General features: G+C 40.3%; 1 protein-coding gene across 1 annotated transcript in view; it reads right to left on the bottom strand.

The window, feature by feature from the left end:
* Positions 1–361: 361 nt before the first annotated feature.
* LOC143021510 (S-phase kinase-associated protein 2-like) overlaps positions 362–22,302 on the bottom strand; it is a 35,666-nt gene continuing 13,725 nt past the window's right edge. Inside the window, exons 2-10 of the mRNA XM_076179084.1 lie at positions 20,089–20,302; positions 16,147–16,264; positions 15,280–15,362; positions 10,365–10,505; positions 9,470–9,569; positions 4,832–5,012; positions 3,730–3,857; positions 3,062–3,224; positions 362–2,920 (exon numbers count right to left, since the gene is read on the bottom strand). Of these exons, the coding sequence (XP_076035199.1) occupies positions 2,734–2,920; positions 3,062–3,224; positions 3,730–3,857; positions 4,832–5,012; positions 9,470–9,569; positions 10,365–10,505; positions 15,280–15,362; positions 16,147–16,264; positions 20,089–20,302 (1,315 nt within the window). The 3' untranslated portion in view covers positions 362–2,733. The remainder of the gene's footprint in view (positions 2,921–3,061; positions 3,225–3,729; positions 3,858–4,831; positions 5,013–9,469; positions 9,570–10,364; positions 10,506–15,279; positions 15,363–16,146; positions 16,265–20,088; positions 20,303–22,302) is intronic.

Genomic DNA, 22,302 nt, shown 5'->3' with positions numbered 1-22,302 from the left:
GGTCAGAAAACTCCTAGATCCTCTTATGCCTTTACTTTTTTTATGAATGTCCCCTGTGGGGCTACAGGGAGATGGATGCCTGGTCCCAATCCCCGTCCCTTTTTTCTCACCTCTTACGATCCAAGTGGAAATACTTGGGGGAATCCCTAGGTCCCTCACTCCATCCTGTTTAGATGCTGTTTATGACATGGGTGGCAGCAATTTTCTCCACCTTACCACAGGGAGAAAAATACAAAAAGAGGATTCCTGATCCCCTCATTCTCCCCCATTTTGTCACCTTTAATGTTACCAGGAACAGTGTTGGTATTCTTATCCCCACTACAGGGTAACTTCAGGTTGAAATGTGAAGAAAACAACTATATAAGATTCATTAGTATACTTTTCCAAACAAAAGTACAATTGAAACCAATTTCATAGGCACAGAATTTGACTGGAGTATACTGTCACTGAAAATGTTAACAAATATACATAAATTATATTCATAATGAGCACACAAAATAATTGTTTCGAGCAAAATATTGCATACACAGCATGCAGGAAATGCAAAATATCTTCTTATATTTGCAGAGAAGAAAATGCCTATAAAGAGCACATAAATTATATCTTAATGCAAAGGGTATGGTGGACAAAATCGTAAAAATCACCTCTTCCATATTCTCATTACAAGTAATTCATACTATCAAATTAAATTTTCATAACAGCCATTCTAAATCTGACATTTCAATAAAGTACAGTGTGAAAAAAAGTAAATAAAATAAAACAAATAAATAATACGTATCTTACCAAAAAATAATGAGTTAATTTTTGCTGTTTGGAAATGGAGAGAACAAGTGGTTTCAGGTAAAGGTAGGACTGCAATAGGAATGTGTCATGTCACCATGGCTGTTCAATGTATACATGGATGGGGTGGTGCAGGAGGTAAAGGCAAGGGTAATGGGCAGGGGTTTAGACATGGTTAAAGAAAATGGAGAAAAGTGGGTGAGTAAGCCAGTGTTGTTTGCTGACAACATTGCACTTGTGGCAGGGTCAGAGGGGAGATTAAGGGAGTTAGTGATGGAGTTTGGGAGGGTATGCGATAGGAGAAAGTGAAGGTGAATGTGGGTAAAAGTACGGTGATGAGATTACAAGAGGGGATGGGAAAGTTATGTCTTAAAGGAGAGAGGCTGGAGGAAGGATAACTTTTGGTATTTGGGGTTGCATGTGGCAGAAAAGGAAGAAATGGAAGTAAACTGTAGACTGAGAGAAGCAAGTAAATTCCTTGGAGGATTAAAAAGTGTCATGAGAAATAAGCATCTGGAAATGGATGCAAAGAAGACAATATGAAAGGGCGATTGTGCTGATGGCATTGCACAGGGCAGAGACCTGGAATTTATGAGAGGCAGAGGAAAAGTTTAATGTGTTTGAGATGAAATGACTAAGTATGGTACAGGTTACAAGGTTGGATTGTGAGAAATGAGGTGAGGAGAGCTGGGGTGGAAAAGGAGATGGCAGATATGGTTGATGAAAGAGTATTGTGGGATGGTTTGAACACATGAAAAGAACAAGTGAAGAAAGATTAGTAAAAGAGGTATGGAAGACAGAGATAGATGGGGATGAACTTGAGGGGACGGCCGAGGATAAGACAGATGGATAGGGTGAAAGGGGTGTTGAGCAAGAGGGGAATGTCTGTTGAGCAAGGAGAGCAGAAGGAAGGAGATAGTGGTGAGTGGAGAATGGATGTGCGTTGATGACAAGGTAGGGGGTTGGGAATGGTTATCTATGAACATTTTGATGCACCCCAATGGAATTTCTCCCTGTCTTCTCTTTTTTCTGCATGCAGGGACAGGGAGGGAGGGGGGGAGGGTTTACCGATTAACTGAAGTGGCCTTGCAGTGTCTTGCTGAATTGCTTCTGACCCAGGGCAGTGGGTGGTATATGGAATGAACTTTCATCCATGAGGAACTAAGATAAGAGGGAGGAAATGGTGGAGGATGGGAGTTGAATGGGTGGTAGTGAAATGGGTGGGAAAGGGTATTTGCTTTTTGATTTGGTTACCTCCCTTGTACGGGGGGAAAAAAGCCCTTGGTATATAGATAGATTCTTGCTGTGTATTGTTATCAGATTACTGGCAATAACAAGGTTGAAAAATTATGTAAACAAATTTGTAAGTCAAACAATGAAAAAGTCATTACACCCTTTGCATCTTGCATCTCATGCTGTACATACTCTCTCCACTTTCAAAATTACAATTATTATTTTCAGCTTCTCTGGAAGAAGCTGGTTTTAAAATATAAAAATTATCATACAAAACATGAATATAATGGGCAAGTTAAGAAGAGATTCCTTCCAGAAGCATAGCCCACAAGCACATATTGCATGGAGGAACCTAACCAAGCACCTCACTCAGAAAAAGAAAGCAAAGAAGGGAATGCATTCACAATAGAACATACACACATTCAAACTAAACTAACTTTTTGAATCACACTTGGAGGACATACATTTATGGCTTTGAGGGGATGATGTCCTTACACATCCCAATAAACAAACATAATATCACATTTGTGCCCTCAAGGCAGGACATGATGTACAGGTAGTTCAACAGATATGGGTGTTTCACCCCTCATAAATGACATGAGTACTTAAGTATTCATTTCTCCTGGCTAACTCAAAACTAGAAAGCTATAATTAGTCTTACAATGAAAATAATCCTTTCACTCAATTATGTCAACTATATCTTAAAATGGATCTGCATTTTCAGTCTCGTACTCTAAAACCCCATATCGAGGTCCTTTTGATGCCCACAGTTGGCCGTGCTACTGACGAAAAGTAGTATTTGTTGACGTATTTCTTCGGTAAACTCTCTCTCACAGTATTGAGAGCAGCTTCACTCAAAATCCCAAAAACATCAAGATATAGGAGGCTAGGGATCTGCTGAAGTTCCCTGGAAATGAAAGAAAACAATACTAGTAAGAACCATGGCAACATACACATACATGCACACAACACACACATATACACATACTTAAACACACACATTAACAAATTAATAAATTTCATTCCAACATCATTTGACACTACTTACAAGTAGGCATCAGGTTGAATAGAGTAACATCTTGCAAATGCTAAATACTCAACATGGTGAAGGGTTCTGATGATAGTACAAATTACTGCTGCTGTGAGTTGAGTACAATCACTTAAATCCAACTCCTGAAGTTTTGGACAGTCTTCACAAATCCATCTTACATCTGAAAATATGAAATCGATTTTATTCTATTTATTCATTCCTTTTTTTTTATATATTTTCTAAATCAACGAGTATTGACTTCTCATAGGACAGGGTTACAGAGAGCAGGATAGCTAGTCCCATCACTCTGTCCCACACTAGCCACCTTTTACAACCAACATAGGAAATTCAGAGAGCTAAGATAAGAGGGAGGAACAAATTGTGGATGGGAGTAGAATGGGTGGGAGAAGATATGTGCCTTTTGACTTGGCTACCTCCATTATAAGGGGGAAAAAGCCCTTGGTATATAGACAGAACAAGTATTACCTGAAAAGAAAGGTGGGCCTTCCTATATAAGGGTGGCTAGTTCAATACAAACACCCACACCATGCATACACATACCAAAGGCCTTTTTCCTTTTACAAGAGGGGGATGGGTGTCACCCATTTAGTGCCTCCTCCCATTTCAGAACCTCATGGAATACAACACAATGAGATCATTTTTATGAAAACAAAGGGAATACATACGTGTATCTGTTAGGGTCTGTTTGCATCCTGATAAATTAAGGCGTTCTATGGTCGGTGGAAATCTGTGACATATGGCTCTTAAATCTTCTCCTGTGAGACCAATCCATGCCAGGTTTACACTTTGTAATCTGCAAAGAGTTAAGGGTATTAGAAATAAACAATAAATGTATTGTACTTGTTTTGGTTTTTTCTTTCTTTTTTATAAACATGAGACAGGGTTGACTACAAGAAGAGAGGTATGGGAGAGGAATACTGGGTAGGAAAAGGATGGAAATGAGGATGAGGAACAGGAAGTGGGGAGAGAAAGGGGTAGCGGAAGGGAGAGGGGAAGTAGATAGGAATGAGGGTAGGAAGGAATGAGGTTTGAGAGGAAGTGGGGTAGAGGGTGGCTAAGATAAAGGTGGGTTGAGTGGAAAGGGAGTTCAGGTGATGGGGAGGTCTGAGAGGGAAGTAAAAAAGGAAGTAGAAAAGAGACAGTGAAATAGGAATGAGGAGAGGAAGGGGAAGACCAGGGGAGAGTAATGGGAAAGGAAGGGAAGGGGAAGGGGAGGGAAAGGAAGGGGAGGGGAAGATGAGGGAAAAGGGGAGGGGAAGGTGAGGAAAAGGAAGGGGAGGGGAAGGGAAGGTGAGAGGAAAGAAGGGGAGGGAAAGGAAGGGAAGGGGAGGGAAAGGAAGGGAAGGTGAAGGGAAAGGAAGGGAAGGTGAAGGGAAAGGAAGGTGAGGGAAAGGAAGGGAGGGGAAGGTGAAGGGAAAGGAAGGGGAGGGGAAGGTGAAGGGAAAGAAAGGGGAGGGGAAGGTGAAGGGAAAGGAAGGGAGGGGAGGAGTAAGGATGAAGGACGAGAAAGGGAAGAAAAAGGGAAGAGGAATGGTAGAGGGAGGTGTAAGGAAGATGAACGATAAGGAGGAAAAGGAGTAGGAAGGGAATGACAGCAGGAAAAAATGATAGGATAAAAAAAAAATACAAAAAGGAGGAAAGAAAACAAAAATGAAGATGCTTCTGTGTACATGTGCAAACACACAAAGAGAGAGAGAGAATTAAGAGGTCTACACTATAGGTTTTAAACATAATTTTGGTCTATTTTTGTCCAAAATGTTGACATACTTTTTACAGTTGCTAACGATGGGAAGAAGGCTATTGTGGTTGAGTCCATAGCACATGGCCAAGTTTAATGTATCTAAGTTGGTATTACGGGCAATATGCTTGCATATGTGTTCATTCAAAGAGCAGTGTTCTAAACTCAGCTTCTTCAGATTGTGGCACACACTGAGCATCTCCTCTAAAGCTGTAAAAAAATTCATATAACTTTAGGACATAAATACTATAATTTTCCTATTATAATTTATCCATCTATATACATATACCAAAGGCTTTTTCCCCCTACACAGGGGGTAGCCAAAAAGAAAAAGGCATAGAAACCATTCCCATCCATTCCACCTCATATATATATGTATATATATATATATATATATATATATATCTATATATATATATATATATATATATATATATATATATATATATATATACACACACACACACACACATACACACCAAGGGCTTTTATCCCCCTACCAGGGAGGTAGTGAAGTCAAAAGGCAAGTACTTATTCCCACACATTTCACTCCCATTCATCACTGTTTCTTCCCTCTCATCTTAGCTTCTCATGGATAACTGGTCATCCCTGTATCCCAACCACTGCCCTGGGTCAGAAGCAATGCAGCAAGACACAGCACATCCACAGCAAGGCCACTTCATTTAAATGGAAACCCCCCTCTCTGTCCCCTCATGCAGAAAAAAAAGTGATGGGGAGAAATCCCTTTGGACTGTGTCAAAATATCATTCATACATAACCACTCCCTACCACCTCCATCCCCCACCCACTCCCTTCCTTGCATCACACTATCATCTATGCACAGCCATTCTCCATTCACCCATATCTTCTGCCTTCTCCTTCCCTTGCTCAACAGACATTCCCCTCTTGCTCAATACCCCTTTCACACCATCCATCCATCCCATTTTTGGTCATCCCCTCAAGTTCACTCTACTCTTTCCACACCTCTTTCACTAACCTTTCTTCACTTATTCTTTTCATGTATCTAAACCATCCAAGTACTCTTTGTCATACTCCTCCCCATTTTACCTCTCTCCATTTTGCTTCCTCTTTTTTTTTTTTGCTTCTCTTATTTTTTCTTTGTACCTCTCATATGTTTCTCTTCTACTTTGTAACTAGTCCCATGTTTACTTCTCTTCTACCTTCTTCATTTCATCATCCCACCACTCACTACCCTTCCTTCTATTCTATCCCATCTTTGCACACCTGGTCACTCCCTCCTTGAAACACCCCAATTCCTCCACTACTACCTCTATTCTATCCTTCACCACTTCCCACACTTCTCTTAGCTTCTCCTTATACTCATGGTCCTTTTCTCTCTCATTAAAAGTTTACTCTAAGCACCTCTCTACCTTCTGTCCTTTTCCTCTCCTTCCATCTATCTTCCACTCTTAACCCCTTCCATACGGTGCCGCCTACGTAGGCGTCATGAGGAGCAAGTGGATTCGCGACGCTGCCATATCGGCGTCTTGATTATATTTATTGTAGTCGCCCCTGTGTTTTTACATTCTCCCAAATGTGCCCTGAATCCCATTCTCTGGGGTTTTCAAAATTCGCGGGTGAAAGAGAGAACGATCGATATAAGCGGTGACTATATTTTTATGATGTGAGTATTATTACGTTTGAGAGGATTAGGAGAGGAACAGAAGGAGTAATTGGTGAGGAACAGTGTGGATTTAGGACGGGTAGAGGTTGTGTAGATCAGATCTTTGTGGTAAGACAGATATGTGAGAAAGCTATAGGAAAGGGGAAGGATGTTTTTTGGGCTTTTATGGATCTGGAAAAGGCGTATGATAGGGTAGACAGAAAGGCACTGTGGGAGGTTATGCAGATTTATGGGATAGGAGGAAAGCTTTTGGGAGCTGTCAAGAGTTTTTATGTGAGTAGTAGAGCATGTGTTAGGATTGGAAATGGAGAGAGTGAGTGGTTTGAAGTAAAGGTGGGACTTCGTCAAGGATGCGTTATGTCGCCCTGGCTGTTCAACTTATACATGGATGGGGTGGTGCGAGAGGTGAATGCAAGGGTAGTGAGTCAGGGATTGGAGATGGTTAAAGAAAATGGAGAAAAGTGGGAGGTGAGCCAGCTGTTGTTTGCGGACGACACTGCGCTTGTGGCAGGGTCAGAGGAGGGATTGAGGAAGCTGGTGGCAGAGTTTGGGAGAGTATGTGATAGAAGAAAGCTAAAGATAAATGTGGGTAAAAGTAAGGTGATGAGATGTACAAGGGGTGAAAGTGGCAGTAGACTGGAAGTGAACATTAAGGGAGAGCGACTGGAGGAAGTGGATAGTTTTAGATACTTGGGTGCAAGTGTAGCAGGAAAAGGTGGAGTGAAGGTGGAGGTAGAATGTAGATTGAGAGAAGCGAGTAAATGCCTTGGTGGTTTAAAGAGTGTAATGAGAAATAGACATTTGGGAATGGATGTGAAGAGGAGACTGTATGAAGGAGTGATTGTGCCAACAGCACTGTATGGGGCAGAAACGTGGAACATAAGAGAAGAGAGAAGGAGTTTGAATGTGTTTGAGATGAGGTGTCTGAGAAGTATGGTGGGGGTTACTAGGCTAGATAGAGTGAGAAATGAGGAGGTGAGGAGGAGAACAGGGGTGAAAAAGGATTTGGGAGAGAGGGTTGATGAAAGAATATTAGGATGGTTTGGACACATGGAAAGAATGAGTGAAGAAAGACTAGTAAAAGAGGTATGGAAGGCAGATGTGGAGGGAGTGAACATGAGGGGACGTCCTAGGATGAGGTGGATGGATGGGGTGAAGGGGGCTTTGGGGAAGAGGGGAATGTCTGTTGAGGAAGGAAGGGAGAGGACGGAAGACAGAGGTGAGTGGAGAATGGTTGTATATGGATGATGTTGTGACTGCATGAGGAGGAATGGGCGGGGGGGGTGGGGTAGTATGTGTGAGTAAATTTTGACGCAGCCCGAAGGGATTTCTCCCCGTCCTCTCCTTATATGCAAAGGGGGACGGAGAGGGGGGGTCGCCGATTAAATGAAGCGGCCTTGCTGTGGATGTACTGTGTCTTGCGACACTGCTTCTGACCCAGGGCGGTGGGCAGGGTGCAGGGATGACCCGTCATCCAGGAGGTGCTCAGATGAGAGGAAGGGTGGGAGGGGTGTGGAGTGTATTTAGGGATGAAATGGGTGGGAGTGTTTTTATGCCTTTCCCTTTTTGGCTACCTCCCTTGGAAGGGGGAAAAAGCCTTGGTATATGTATGTATGTATGTATTATTACGACACGTCGTACGGCTGGCATTGGCTGCTGCCCGCGAGATTTAAGTCCCGTAGTGAAGTGGTTAACTTACCCTCCACTAAAAAACTATCTGATATTCCACCACTCTCTCCCTCAGGGATATGGACATCTGGAACACTTCCTATTTTTTCCTGGATACCACTACATAGTTCATTAACCCCTTCACTCCGGGCCAAAATCTCGCAGGCAACATTAGCTGCCAGACGTGCGATGTTGCGTCATAATACTTGCATTATAAAAAATAAAGTAACCCCTGTATTGCTCGTTCTCTTTCACCCATGAATTTTGATAACCATAGAAAATATGATGAAGCCAGTTTACAGAGTATGGGAGTCTTGCAGGTACAACTACAATAAATATAATCAAGACGCCGATATGGCAGCCTCACGTACCCACTTGCTCTTCATGACACCTACGTAGGCGTCACCGTATGGAAGGGGTTAATGCCTCAATCACCTTTCCATCCACCACCCTCTCCCATGGGTAATTATGTTTGAATTTTTTCCTAAACACTGTGCAAGTTATCATCAGCTCTTTCTAAACAAAATCTCCACCATTAACTCTCTACTATGACTTTTACCTGGTTCTCCAAACTCTCCAACCACTCTGTCTACTGGTTCATCCCCTACCCTACCACCGAGATCTCCCAAAACCACTACATTGACATTCCTCCCAAAACTCTCTAAGCACTCATTTAAATCTATCCATAAAACCTCCCTTTCTTCTACACTCTTCTTGCTTCCAGGCCCATATGCACTTACAAAGACCCACATCTCCATTCCTCAGTTTCACCTTCATTCACATTAACCTTGAAGAAACTTCCTTCCACTCCACCACACACTTACCTATTTCCTCACAAGTAGGGCACCCCTTTCCTCCCTCATCTTCTCACTCCAGACACCCTCCCAACTACACTCCCAAACTCAAAATCACCCCTCCCTTTCAGCTTAGTTTCACTTAATGCCAACACATCTTCTCATAATCATACTGCCTATCTCTTCCCTTTCATTTTTATCTATACCACACCCAACAAACATCAAACATCTGCTTGGAAAACCCCTCCCAGACCCCTTTTTTGCCTTGAATTCTTGTAGGAATGTACCCCTCAGGGTTTCTAAGAGCAGGATGCCTAGTCCCATCACTCCATCCCATTTTAGCCACCTTCACAACCCAAGTGGGAAGAATCAAAGGCAGTATTCTTTCTTCCTTCTACTACTTTTTTCAATAATGAATATGTAACCTTGGGTATCTTTACCTAAGTTCTTTCATTTACTCCACCAAGTTTATTAGTATTCAAATTACCAAGCTGTTGCTACATACTATATCTAGTGAAATATTTCAAATGAATTTCATGCATTTCAACATGAATACTTACCCTCAGGCTGTATTGCTGCCATACTTAAGTCTAGATACTGCAGGTGACTGCGGATGTCTGGAAGGTACTGCAGAGTTGGAGAGAATATGGGGCTTCCAATCTGAAACAATGGAGAAATTGAACATCATTACTATCAATGCCTCATAATTCAATATTCACTCAGTTTTATGCAATCAATACTTTAGGGACTTTAGTGACATCCCTATACCCCAAACATAAAGGATTCTTTTATGAATGATGACCTATCTCCAGTTAAGAGGAAAATCAAGTCACTAGTAAAACAATTTTAATCTTCTGGACAAAATATGGGTTTTTTGGCTCAATACTAAGACAAGTGAAGAAACAAAGAGTGAGGAGCTTGAATTTATGAATGGTGACTTATCTCCACTTAAGAGGAAAGTCAAGTCACTTGTGAAACATTTTTAGTCTGGACAAAAATATGGATTTATGGCTTAATACTAAAGATAAGTGAAGAAACAAAGTGGAAAGTTTGAATTTGGGAACATGGTGGGATTGTGTCACAACTGGTAAGTGATAATAGGTACATAGGCGATGGACTAATGTCATCAAGGATGATGTGGACTGGGATGGAAAACATGGGCAGTTATGAATACATATTGCCCCGGTAGTGAGATGAGTGAGGAATAGTTCAGTGTTTTGGACTAATTCAAATGAAAGTGTAAAGTTTTGGGAGAAATGTAAATGTAGTGGTGTTGGACAATCTTAATGCTAGAGTAGAAAATTAGTTAATAAATGATGTTTGTAGAAAGGTATGGTGGCAGGATAAAACAAACAGGAGTGAGTTTGGAGATGTGTAGTGCCCAATCAAGGTTAACTTTGCCAAAGCATCATACTGTTTAACCCAACTTTATTATACAATATATACAAACCCTACCTCTGCCTTTGCAAGCCTCAAGATACTAGCACCACGGAGAATAACTCGTCCCACTACACCAGTTTGCAGAGTCTTGCCTCCAAGGTCCAGCCTCCTCCATAGGCTTCCATCAAATGCTAGACGCTTCCATCTCCAACACACCTATGAAGACAAGGTTCAATTTATATTCATTTCAATAACTGAAATATATTTTGGTATGGTTTTAATCACACAGAATCCAGTAGTATCTACATGTTTAAGGTACAATTTCACAACTGTATTTCTATCAAAACTTACATTATACTTCTTCAATGCAAGCATTTGGTAGGACAATTCTATGTTTAGTGGCAAGAGGCCAATCCTTACCATTACTGGGGCTTGAGTCCAGTCATCAAGCAGAATAACTCCACCTTTTTGAATTACACAAGAAGGATTGGCATCATTGATGCCATACATCTGTGTGCAGGGGTGGTTAGTGCCTGTCATCTGCATATTAGAATTTATGCAACCACATCTGCTCAGTTGTCAATAAGCACTGCATAGGTGCACTTACCCATAACTAGAGTACATTGTTGGTTGAAAGTCAGTGTTGAAACAGCATGTTTCAAAATTCATTACGGAGTTTAGAAATGTACAAGAGTTTCCCATGGTTGTGGAAATAATACAATACTAATCATTTCAATAAACAGAAGAAAATTACTGTTTATAACTAGTAAAGTTATGAATGAAAATCTCCATTGATAAGGTTTCCTCGTTGGTGTATCCTTCATGTCTATCACTGACGACATCCACTTTAACAAATGTCTGAGTAAATCAGGGTTGGGTCCAAATACATGTGCTTACAAAGGCGGAACATGCCGACAGTAGACCTTTTGGTCCATAACTAGGTCGGATGCGTAAAAATATAATAATGATACACATACATATATTTATATACCTGGACTCATGGACAGAATTTCATGTATTTGTACATACATACATATACCAAGGCTTTTTCCCCCTTTCAAGGGAGGTAGCCAAAAAGGGAAAGGCATAAAATCACTCCCACCCATTTCATCCCTAAATACACTCCACACCCCTCCCACCCTCCCTCTCATCTGAGCACCTCCTGGATGACGGGTCATCCCTGCACCTTGCCCACCGCCCTGGGTCAGAAGCAGTGTCGCAAGACACAGCACATCCACAGCAAGGCCGCTTCATTTAATCGGCGACCCCCCCTCTCCGTCCCCCCTTGCATATAAGGAGAGGACGGGGAGAAATCCCTTCGGGCTGCATCAAAATTTGCTCACACATACTACATGCAATCACAACATCATCCATATACAACCATTCTCCACTCACCTCTGTCTTCCGTCCTCTCCCGTCCTTCCTCAACAGACATTCCCCTCTTCCCCAAAGCCCCCTTCACCACATCCATCCACCTCATCCTAGGACGTCCCCTCATGTTCACTCCCTCCACATCTGCCTTCCATACCTCTTTTACTAGTCTTTCTTCACTCATTCTTTCCATGTGTCCAAACCATCCTAATATTCTTTCATCAACCCTATCTCCCAGCTCCTTTTCCACCCCTGTTCTCCTCCTCACCTCCTCATTTCTCACTCTATCTAGCCTAGTAACCCCCACCATACTTCTCAAACACCTCATCTCAAACACATTCAAACACCTTCTCTCTTCTTCTCTTATGTTCCACGTTTCTGCCCCATACAGTGCTGTTGGCACAATCACTCCTTCATACAGTCTCCTCTTCGCATCCATTCCTAAATGTCTATTCCTCATTACACTCTTTAATCCACCAAGGCATTTACTCGCTTCTCTCAATCTACATTCTACCTCCACCTTCACTCCACCTTTTCCTGCTACATTTGCACCCAAGTATCTAAAACTATCCACTTCCTCCAGTCGCTCTCCCTTAATGTTCACTTCCAGTCTACTGCCACTTTCACCCCTTGTACATCTCATCACCTTACTTTTACCCACATTTATCTTTAGCTTTCTTCTATCACATACTCTCCCAAACTCTGCCACCAGCTTCCTCAATCCCTCCTCCGATCCTGCCACAAGCACAGTGTCGTCCGCAAACAACAGCTGGCTCACCTCCCACTTTTCTCCGTTTTCTTTAACCATCTCCAATCCCTGACTCACTACCCTTGCATTCACCTCTCGCACCACCCCATCCATGTATAAGTTGAACAGCCAGGGCGACATAACGCATCCTTGACGAAGTCCCACCTTTACTTCAAACCACTCACTCTCTCCATTTCCAATCCTGACACAAGCTCTACTACTCTCATAAAAACTCTTGACAGCTCCTAGAAGCTTTCCTCCTATCCCATATATCTGCATAACCTCCCACAGTGCCTTTCTGTCTACCCTATCATAAGCCTTTTCCAGATCCATAAAAGCCCAAAAAACATCCTTCCCCTTTCCTATAGCTTTCTCACATATCTGTCTTACCACAAAGATCTGATCTACACAACCTCTACCTGTCCTAAATCCACACTGTTCCTCACCAATTACTCCTTCTGTTCCTCTCCTAATCCTCTCAATCAAGATCCTCCCATAAGCCTTCCCAACTACACTTAACAAGCTAATCCCTCTGAAACTACTACATTCACACTTGTCTCCTTTTCCCTTGTAAAGAGGAACTATACAGGCACTCCTCCAGTCCTCCGGTACTCTACCCTCTCTCCAGCAAACATCAAATAACCTCACCAACCAGTCCACCATCACTTGACCTCCCTTTTTCAGACATTCTGCATGGCATCCATCCAGTCCCAGTGCCTTACCTGATTTCATCATCTTAACAACTGCCTTCACCTCATCCTTCCTTATTTCTCCTCACTCATCACTCTCATTTTCTTTGCATTTCCCACTGCAGCTATCTTTCCTTCCCTATCCTCCTTCACATTTAACAACTCCCTAAAATATTCTGCCCATCTTCCCCTTACTGCCTTCTCTTCCATTATCATCTCTCCAACTGCACCTTTTACCTTTCCTTCCCTACTTGATTCGCCTCCTCTTCCTCTCTTAATTTCTTTCCAAAACATCTTTTTATTACTATTTGTACTTGGAGTTTAAAAATTCAATTGTACTTGAACTTGTAGTTAGATCCAGAATACTTGAAAAATACCAAGTACATTCAAGTACATTGTATTTTTCCCCATTACAAGGGAGGTAGCCAAAGCCAAAAGGCATAATTCCACTCCCACCCACTCTACACTCACTGACTACCTCTCCCTCCCCCTCCTCTTGGCTCCTCCTCGATGATGAGACATCCCTAAATCTTTCCCATCACGCTAGGTCAGAAACAACTTTGCAAGACAATGCACATCCACAGCAAAGCCACTTCACTTAATCAGCAACCCCCCTCTTTGTCCCCTCAAGCTGCATCAAAATCTCGTTCACATATAAACACCCCCTACCCACCCACTCCCCCCCAAACACCACCTACTCCCTTCCATGCATCACATTGTTTTTAATCAAAAAATATATTGTACTGTATATAGATTCTAGCGAACTTTTGTTTTGCAATTCTGTGATAAAACTAGTGATGTGTTAAAATAAAGGTAAATTTTCCATTTACTTTTCTATTTCAAAACCTACTTTTTAACAGTGTAATCATCAGTGCGTATATACTAACACCACTAACTTTTGTTCTTTGCAATTTGTGATAAGATTCTTTTTATCACATACCTGTACTTATTACAATGACATGTACTTAGACTTGGACCTAAGTACATAGCAAAATGACTGTACTTGTACTTGAAAAACATCCGGGTACTTGGACTTGGACTTGAGTATAGTCACCTATACTGGAATGAATCATGCCATACTTGATGTAATTTTGTTTCTTTTTTCTCCCAATACATAGAGTAACACCATACTTTTCTTTAGCCTTGTGTTTAAAGGTGCACAAATGGAGTTGATACAGATCGTGGTCCTAGTCTGAAGACCAAGAGTCAGTTCCTTGGGGTTATAGTACCAAATGGTACAGCGAGTCCTCCTTATACATCAATTCTATATCCAGTAAATTCACAGTTACGGTATTTGGTAATTACTACCCTCGATTCTATTTACGGTAAGAAAAATTCACAGATACGGTATCCGCTCATGTTTTGAAGAGGAAAGAGCAGGGAGAAGGTATGTCTGCCATATCCTATTATTACATGTTATAATGGGTTTGGTATACGGTAATTTCAATTTGCGGTAAGGTTTTCAGGAATGCATATGTACCGTATAACTAGGACTTACTGTAATAAGAAAAGTGAGCGTCTGAAGATGAGCAACAGGGAGATAACTCTGCTGTACTCCTTTCAGGATAACTTTGTGCAGGTACAAACTGTTAACCCCAGCTGATTAGAAATTTATCTTCATTATTTCAGCCTATGTTTATGCTTCTTCACAAACTTTTCCATCTACTCTCAACTGGAAGAGATTCCTTCTCTTCATCTTATTCTGTGACTTGGCCAACCCACCTTAAGCCCCAGTCACACCAAGCTTACGACCTGTTTTCGAGCACCTTTGACAGTAGCACTTTTGTTTCTCTAATGGTTAGCACCAGGCTATTTCATATTCATCTTCAGAGGGAGATTCATTCCAATTGCATTGTCTTGAATTCTTTTTATAAACAGAGGAACAGCACAAATCAGACTGGTCACCGGAGGGCGGAAAGAGGTTGTAAGCTTGGTGTGACTGGGCCCTTATATAGAATGGGGGTATGGGTATATACATTATTTGGGATATTCATATAAAAATATTTCAGAAATTAAATTTCTGACCTAAAAAGAAAGAAGAAAGAAGAAATATATATATATATATATATTTATATATATATATATATTTTTATATATATATATATATATATATATATATATATATATATATATATATACACACACATATATCATTACTTAATCTGTATACTTGTATACATACCTGTGCACATCTGGCAAGCATGTACTTGGGAAGAAAATGAAAAACTCTTATAATCAATTCATCCTTCAGTCTGTTGATAGTGTCTGTAAAACCATACAAGACCATATGATTTTTTTGTTTCACCTTTCAAATCTAATTTTTATATATCATACATAACACTTATTTCAAACATGGAATAACAACTAAATTAAGAGATACTAAATGAAACCTCAAACTGCATCACCAGCAAAACCAAATTGTTAAACAAATCTGATAGAATGACAAAGAAAATATGACCCGTAAATAATACTCAATACACTTTAATGCCCCAGTATCCACTATTGAAATACTCTGTATGCATCCAGTCAATACTTTAGGGATCATGAATTATTTCCCATCCTGTTTATGGCTGGAGTGAGGGTAGGTACACTGGTATATGTCTGCAGAGGTGGCATATTGGTTTTGTTGTTGTTGGGGAAGGGGTCAGTCTAATAGGGTGGTTGCTAAAACTTTGAGTGTTTAGGTATGCAAGTTGTTGTGTTTGTGTCCTCTGGGACCTGCACACTGTGTACAAAAATAGGTGGCATATATCTAGGTTACCTACTAGTATGTAGTTTGGTATAATGTTTAGGGACTGGAGTTGGGATTAGTAATTTTTGTGAAGGATACATAGATATTTGCAAGTATTGTATTACATAAACAAATAACATGTGGCTCTGGTCCAGTGTGTCCTAAAAAGGCCATTAAGACATTGACTGCATCTAACTAAACTGCCAATACCCGAGTACAAGGTACCTTTTCAACAAAAAGAGAAATCTAAAATGATCCTGATGATGATCCCCACATTAACCAAAATATATAATACAAGTAGCTAAGTATTTACTGTACCTTCTTCTGATGGAATATTTATGCGTCTTCTTTTATATACAAAAAATTCTTCCTCTTCAACAGGTTCTGAGATGTAAATCTCTTGTGTTATAACATTCTGGTCAATTGAGTGTAGGACCTGGCAATAGACAATTGTTTAAAAAATAAAGGTCACATCCAACAATTCAAAATAACACAAAGAAGAAATACAAGAATTACCTCACACATACATACATACAGGTAGTAGTCAAAATATAAGTTTTCCTGTACTTCTGATATTATTTCTCTGATAGTGAACATTTACTAATGTGTTATAACATTAGTTTCCCATATATATATATATATATATATATATATATATATATATATATATATATATATATATATATATATATATACACAAGTTTCACAAAACACATAATTTACAAATATGCAGAATAGGCTACCACAGGAAAAGGAAAAACATAGGAAAAGGAAAAACATGGAGTCCAAGCACTTTCATGATATTTTCACATTATCAAGGAGTACAACAGAATGTTGTTCTTATCGATAATGTGAAAATATCACAAAAGCACTCAGACTCAGTAGTTTTCCTTTTCCTGTGGTATTCTGCATACACACACACAATGTATATTTATATACATACATAAATATACCAATGGGTTTTTCACCCTTAAAAGAGGTAGCCAATGTCAAATGCATAAAACCACTCCCACCCATTTCATCCTCACATACTCCACTTCCATTCACCACCCCTCCCTCCCTCTTTTCTTGGATCCTCCTGTATGATGGGTCTTCCCTGCATCTCACCCACTGTCCTGGGCAGCAAGACACTGTACATCCACAACAAGGCCACTTCATTTAATTGGCGACCCCCTCCACCTCTCCATCTCCTCATGCAGAAAAAGATAGGGAAAAATCCCTTCAGGCTGCATCAAAATATCATTCACACATACTCCATCACTGCCCACCCACCCCCTTCCATGCATAACAGCATCACTCATACACAGCCATTTTCTACTCACCCCTATATTCTGTCTTCTCCCTCAACAGACATTCCCCTCTTTCCCAATTCCCCTTTTACCCCCATCCATCCATCTCATCCTTGGTCACCCTCTCATGTTCATTCCTTCTACCTCTGCCTTCCACATATTTTTTAATAATCTTTCTTCGCTCATTTTTTACATGTGTCCAAACCATCCCATTAATCTTTCATCAACCCTATCTCCCAAATTTCTTTCCACCCCCATTCTCGTCCTCATTTCTAACTCTATCCAGCAACCCCTACCATACTTCTCAGGCAATTCATCTCATATTTAAACTCTTCCTCTCTTACGTTCCATGTTTCTGCCCCATACAGTGATGTCGGCACAATCATCCCTTCATACAATCTCCTCTGTATCCATTCCCAAACGTCTATTTTTCATCACACTTTTTAATCCCACAGAGCATTTATTTGCTTCTCTCAATCTACATTCTAACTCCACTCCTCCCTATCCTGCCACTTTTGCCCCAAAGAAGCTAAAGCTATCCACTTCCTCCAGTCTCTCTCTCTCTTAATATTCACTTCCAAACTGCTGCCATCCTTTCCCCTTGTACATCTCATCACCTTTGACCCATATCTATCTTCAACATCCTTCTTTCGCACACCTTCCCAAACTCTGTCACTAACTTCCTTAACCCCTTCCATACGGTGCCGCACACATAGGCGTCATGGACTTAGATCTCGGTGGCAGCAGCCAATGCCAGCCGTACGACGTGTCGTAATAATACTCGCATCATAAAATATAGTCACCGCTTATATCGATCGTTCTCTCTTCACCCGTGAATTTTGATAACCATAGAAAATGTGATTACAAAAGAATTAGAAAGAATGTCATTATGGAGGGGCGACTACAATAAATATAATCAAGACGCCGATATGGCAGCCTCGCGAATACACTCGCTCCCCATGACGCCTACTTGTGCGGCACCGTATGGAAGGGGTTAATCCCTCCTCTGATTCTGCTACAAATGCAGTGTCATCAGCACACAACAACTGGTTTACCTCCCATTTTTCTCCATTTTCTTTAACCACCTCCAATCCCCAGCCCATTATCCTTGCATTTACCTCTCACATCACCCCATCCATGTATAAATTGAACAGCCAAGGTGACATGACACATCCCTGGCAAAGTCCCACCTTTACCTCAATAGACCAAAAAGTTCTCGCCTGTTCATCTAGCTATTCTCTGCTTTCTCTCAAGACCTTATTTTGTCTCTAACGAGTTTGGGAAGTGTATGGAGTAGAACTACATAATTGATATCAACATTCTGTGCACTCATTGCACATTATCAAGACATGGAATGATGAGCTGTGTATGTTTTGTACGTATGTAGGGTGTGTAGTGATGTTCACTGTGGGAGAGCACTCTGTGATGACTTAATGTCTGTCTATGCTCTGTGTTGACATGTGTCCATCTGCAAATAATTTCAGTGATTATTTTTCTATGTTTTGTTTGTTAATGTTGTGATATTCTTGTATTATGAGAGCTTCTGCTATAAATAAATTTCTTTTGTCTTGTTGGTGGTGCCAGATTGTTGTTGCTTTAACTATCTCTTATACAGACTTCACGTGTTGTTTAATAGATCCATTTTGGAGATGCATTATAAGTCTTCTTGAAAGTGTTTGCATTGTTGATCCAATATATTTGATATTATCTAGGAGTTCACAGTCTTCTTGTTTGCACTTAAATTTGTAAATTACACTGGATTGCTGTAAGGGGTGTGGCTTAGGGGCAGCACTGTTATGCATGAAGGTTTCTCATTTTCTTGTTTTTGTAATAAATTATTAGTTTGATGCTATTTCCTGGTTTAGTGCATGTTAAGTTTTTCTGTGTAATGATTTCCAATAATATTCATTAACCAACAAAACACATGAGACAAATGAACATTGAAATTATTTGCTGAAGGACAAGTCACCACACGAAGTGCAGACGTATAGTAAGTTACCAAAGTGATCTCCCACAGTGAACATCACCACATACTCTAAACATATATAAAGCACACATAGCTCCTCATTCCATAATAGTCTTGATAATGTGCAATGAGTGGGAATGGGTGTGGGTATGTGTCTTATCTGGTTACCTCACTCATATATATGGAAGAAGCCCTTGGTGTATAGATACAGTGCTAAGGAAAGTTTTACTCCCAACCAGAACTAGTATATTCTATGAAAATCATGGCAACATAAAGACAGAGGTAGTAAGGTCAATCAATCCATTCATTACACCCAAAGTCTTACAGAAAACCCACAACCAGTTCAGTGAATACATCATTCATAAAAATATTTTTGTGTTGGTGTCTGGAAACATTAAGAGTTGGGTAGTGCACAATGACAGGTGTATGACGGTTTCCATTAAAGTCTGTTGCCATGCCATGTCTGTGTTGATGTTGCTTTAATGCAGGGTGATGACCCAAGCAGTCATGTCAGTATAGTTTTTATTTGCCTTTGGAGTGATTTCTCAGTTGGGTTGATGTTTGAAGGAGCCTGAGGTGTAAAATTCAGAAGTTTATTGTGGAGTGCTTGCTCTGTGATCTGTGTATATGACTGTATGGATATGTTGGGTACTTGGGTGTAGATTTGTAAACATTTGAGTAGCATGTTACCATTTTTTTTTTTTCCTGCTATGCTCAGTGGGCTATGCTTGTAAAATACAGCGAGAGTTCCAAGGCTTTTATGTAGAAGCATGTACCTATCATATTCTCATGTTCTGCTATATAGGAAGGATTTTGGTTTGAATATAATGCTCTTTTGTGGTTATCTTAGTGCAGACAATTATTATTCTCAATACTTTTTCTGTGGTCTTTGTAGGATGTCCTTAAATTGTTGGGTATCATGTTCTGAACGGACAACTGAATATAGTGCTTGTGTGTGTTGCAAAGCTATGGTGAAAGATGGATAGTTTAAATCGTACTACATACTTGAACCTTAGGTGCATTTGGTGGAACTACTGTTTTGCTGCCTGTTACTGGGAGTGTAGGAGCAGCCTCTTCCTGGCACTCCTCATCTGCACTAAGCACTGAAAGCCCCATATCTGCTAACAAGGGCGGGTCATTGCCAACATCATCCCCAAGACTCCAACGTCCATATTTGCGTTTGGATACAACTTGATTCTCCTTGTCACTTTCTCGTTTCCTGAAATGGAAATAATTTGATTCATCTTGGGTGAATTCTAAGTCATTATTTATTACACCATGCTTTAGTGATACTTTCCAATATATCTATTCAGGCTGTCTCCACAGTCCTAATGAGGAGGATAATTCCCCCTTGATATCCAACTGGTTAATACTAGTAAATCCCCCTTCATATCCAATTGATTAATACCAGTAAATGTAGTGTAGCATACGTAAGAACAAACCAAACACTGTTGATACCATACACAAGATAAAAATGGAAGAGAACAATTTAGAAACAAGTCATCGAGAATCAATTCTAATAATTACGTAACCCACTAGTCACTACTGTAGCTCAAGGGTACCATGGCATCCTCAAAACTCTATCATGTGTACAATATTTTTTTTTCCACCTGCCATTGTAATTACAAGGGAAGTGGCCCACAGCTTACAAAAGTTTGGGGGCCACTGACATAACCCGTAGTCAAAATCAGAGCTGCAGATCAGACATGAAAATTCATTACTAGAGCACTGAATGAAGCACCATGATCAGCCAATAAATCTAGATAAAAAATATAAGAAATTTCCCAGTAAGTTAAATGTTCTAGCACATTGGCAAGATGAACTGTAGATCCCACTTTCGGAGAAATGAAAAATTTTTGTAGTACAAAGAGATGTACATTGCAATCACTGTCTGTGATCCTCTTCAGTGTGGTTATACATATGGTTGGTGGGCTTATATACTATGTTGCTTCATATGACATTCTTCTTTCCAAAAGTGGGATCTACAGTTCATCTTATATCTTTACCACACACACAATATTGCTGTTCTAATTTCCCAGTTATGCTGTCAGACTTAAACTGAGCAACAAGAGTATTCATAAATAAAAAATCATTCCAAGAGTAGCATGTTGCTTTTTCTTGCTGTGTTTGAGTAGCAACACCCACCCCCACACACACACACACTTTCAACGAACGGACGGCTTGACGAACGCTCTGAAGAAAAGTGCAGATTGAGGATACCAATGCAAAGAGAAGTGCCTTTTTGTATTTGCAGGGGGGGGGAATTGCTCGTGAGGTAGTGGGAAAGTAAGGAAAGAGGAGAGGGGGAGGGATTACTGGGGAAATGGAAGGTAATGAGGATGTGGAGGACTTGGCCCAGGCAGACGGGCGGAAGGTCAACATGAAACGACCACCGGATGACGAAATGGCAAATAAAAATGTAAAGATTAGAAGTATAGAGAGGAGAAATACAGTAGAAAGTGACGAGAATATGTTCCAGGGATTTAAAGAGGGTGGGGGGGACACAACCCCCCCCAGACTGATAAGACTAGAGGAGAGAGTTGATAAGGTGATCGAGGACTTGGAACGTAAGTTAGGTAATGTAGGCTCCATTCTCCAAAGAATTGAAAGATTGGAACAACTAGAGAAGGCTAACAGAAACTTAACTGAAGAAGTAGAGGACCTAAAAAGACAGTTAGGAAATGTAAAGGAGGAGAATGAGAAATTGAAGAAGAATAGTAATGAAAACAGTGAGAAAATAGCTACAGAAGCTAAAAATTGGAGAATAACTCAAGAAGGGAATAAGGTTTCATTCACTGACATAGTCAAACAGCAATTGAAAGAACATAATGAAGACTCAGTTATTAAAGTGATGAGACAGAAGGAGAATATAGTAAGAGAATTAGCTGACAAAAAGAAATGTATAATTATATTAGGAATGGAAGAGAAACATAACCCAGATAGAACCGCAAGAATCAAGGAGGAAAATGAAAGGGTAAGCAGTTTATTAAAATTAGTCCAGGAAGATGAACCAGAAATTATAAAGGAAATTGAGGAAAAATTCAGACTCGGAAAATATAGTACAGATAAGACCAGACCAATTAAGATTAAATTCAGGTCACAAACAACGGCAGAGAAAATTCTATCCAAGACAGGGAAACTAGCAACAAATGATCAATATAAAAAGGTATGGATAAAAAGAGAAATGAATAAGGAGGAAAGAGAGGCAGAAAAGCAGAA

This window comes from Oratosquilla oratoria, chromosome 42 (genome assembly GCF_046742065.1).
Source record: "Oratosquilla oratoria isolate Oo_2021 chromosome 42, ASM4674206v1, whole genome shotgun sequence".
Classification (NCBI taxonomy): domain Eukaryota; kingdom Metazoa; phylum Arthropoda; class Malacostraca; order Stomatopoda; family Squillidae; genus Oratosquilla; species Oratosquilla oratoria.
The sequence above is the reverse complement of the archived record's forward strand: the minus strand, read 5'-3'. Positions and strand labels throughout refer to the sequence as shown.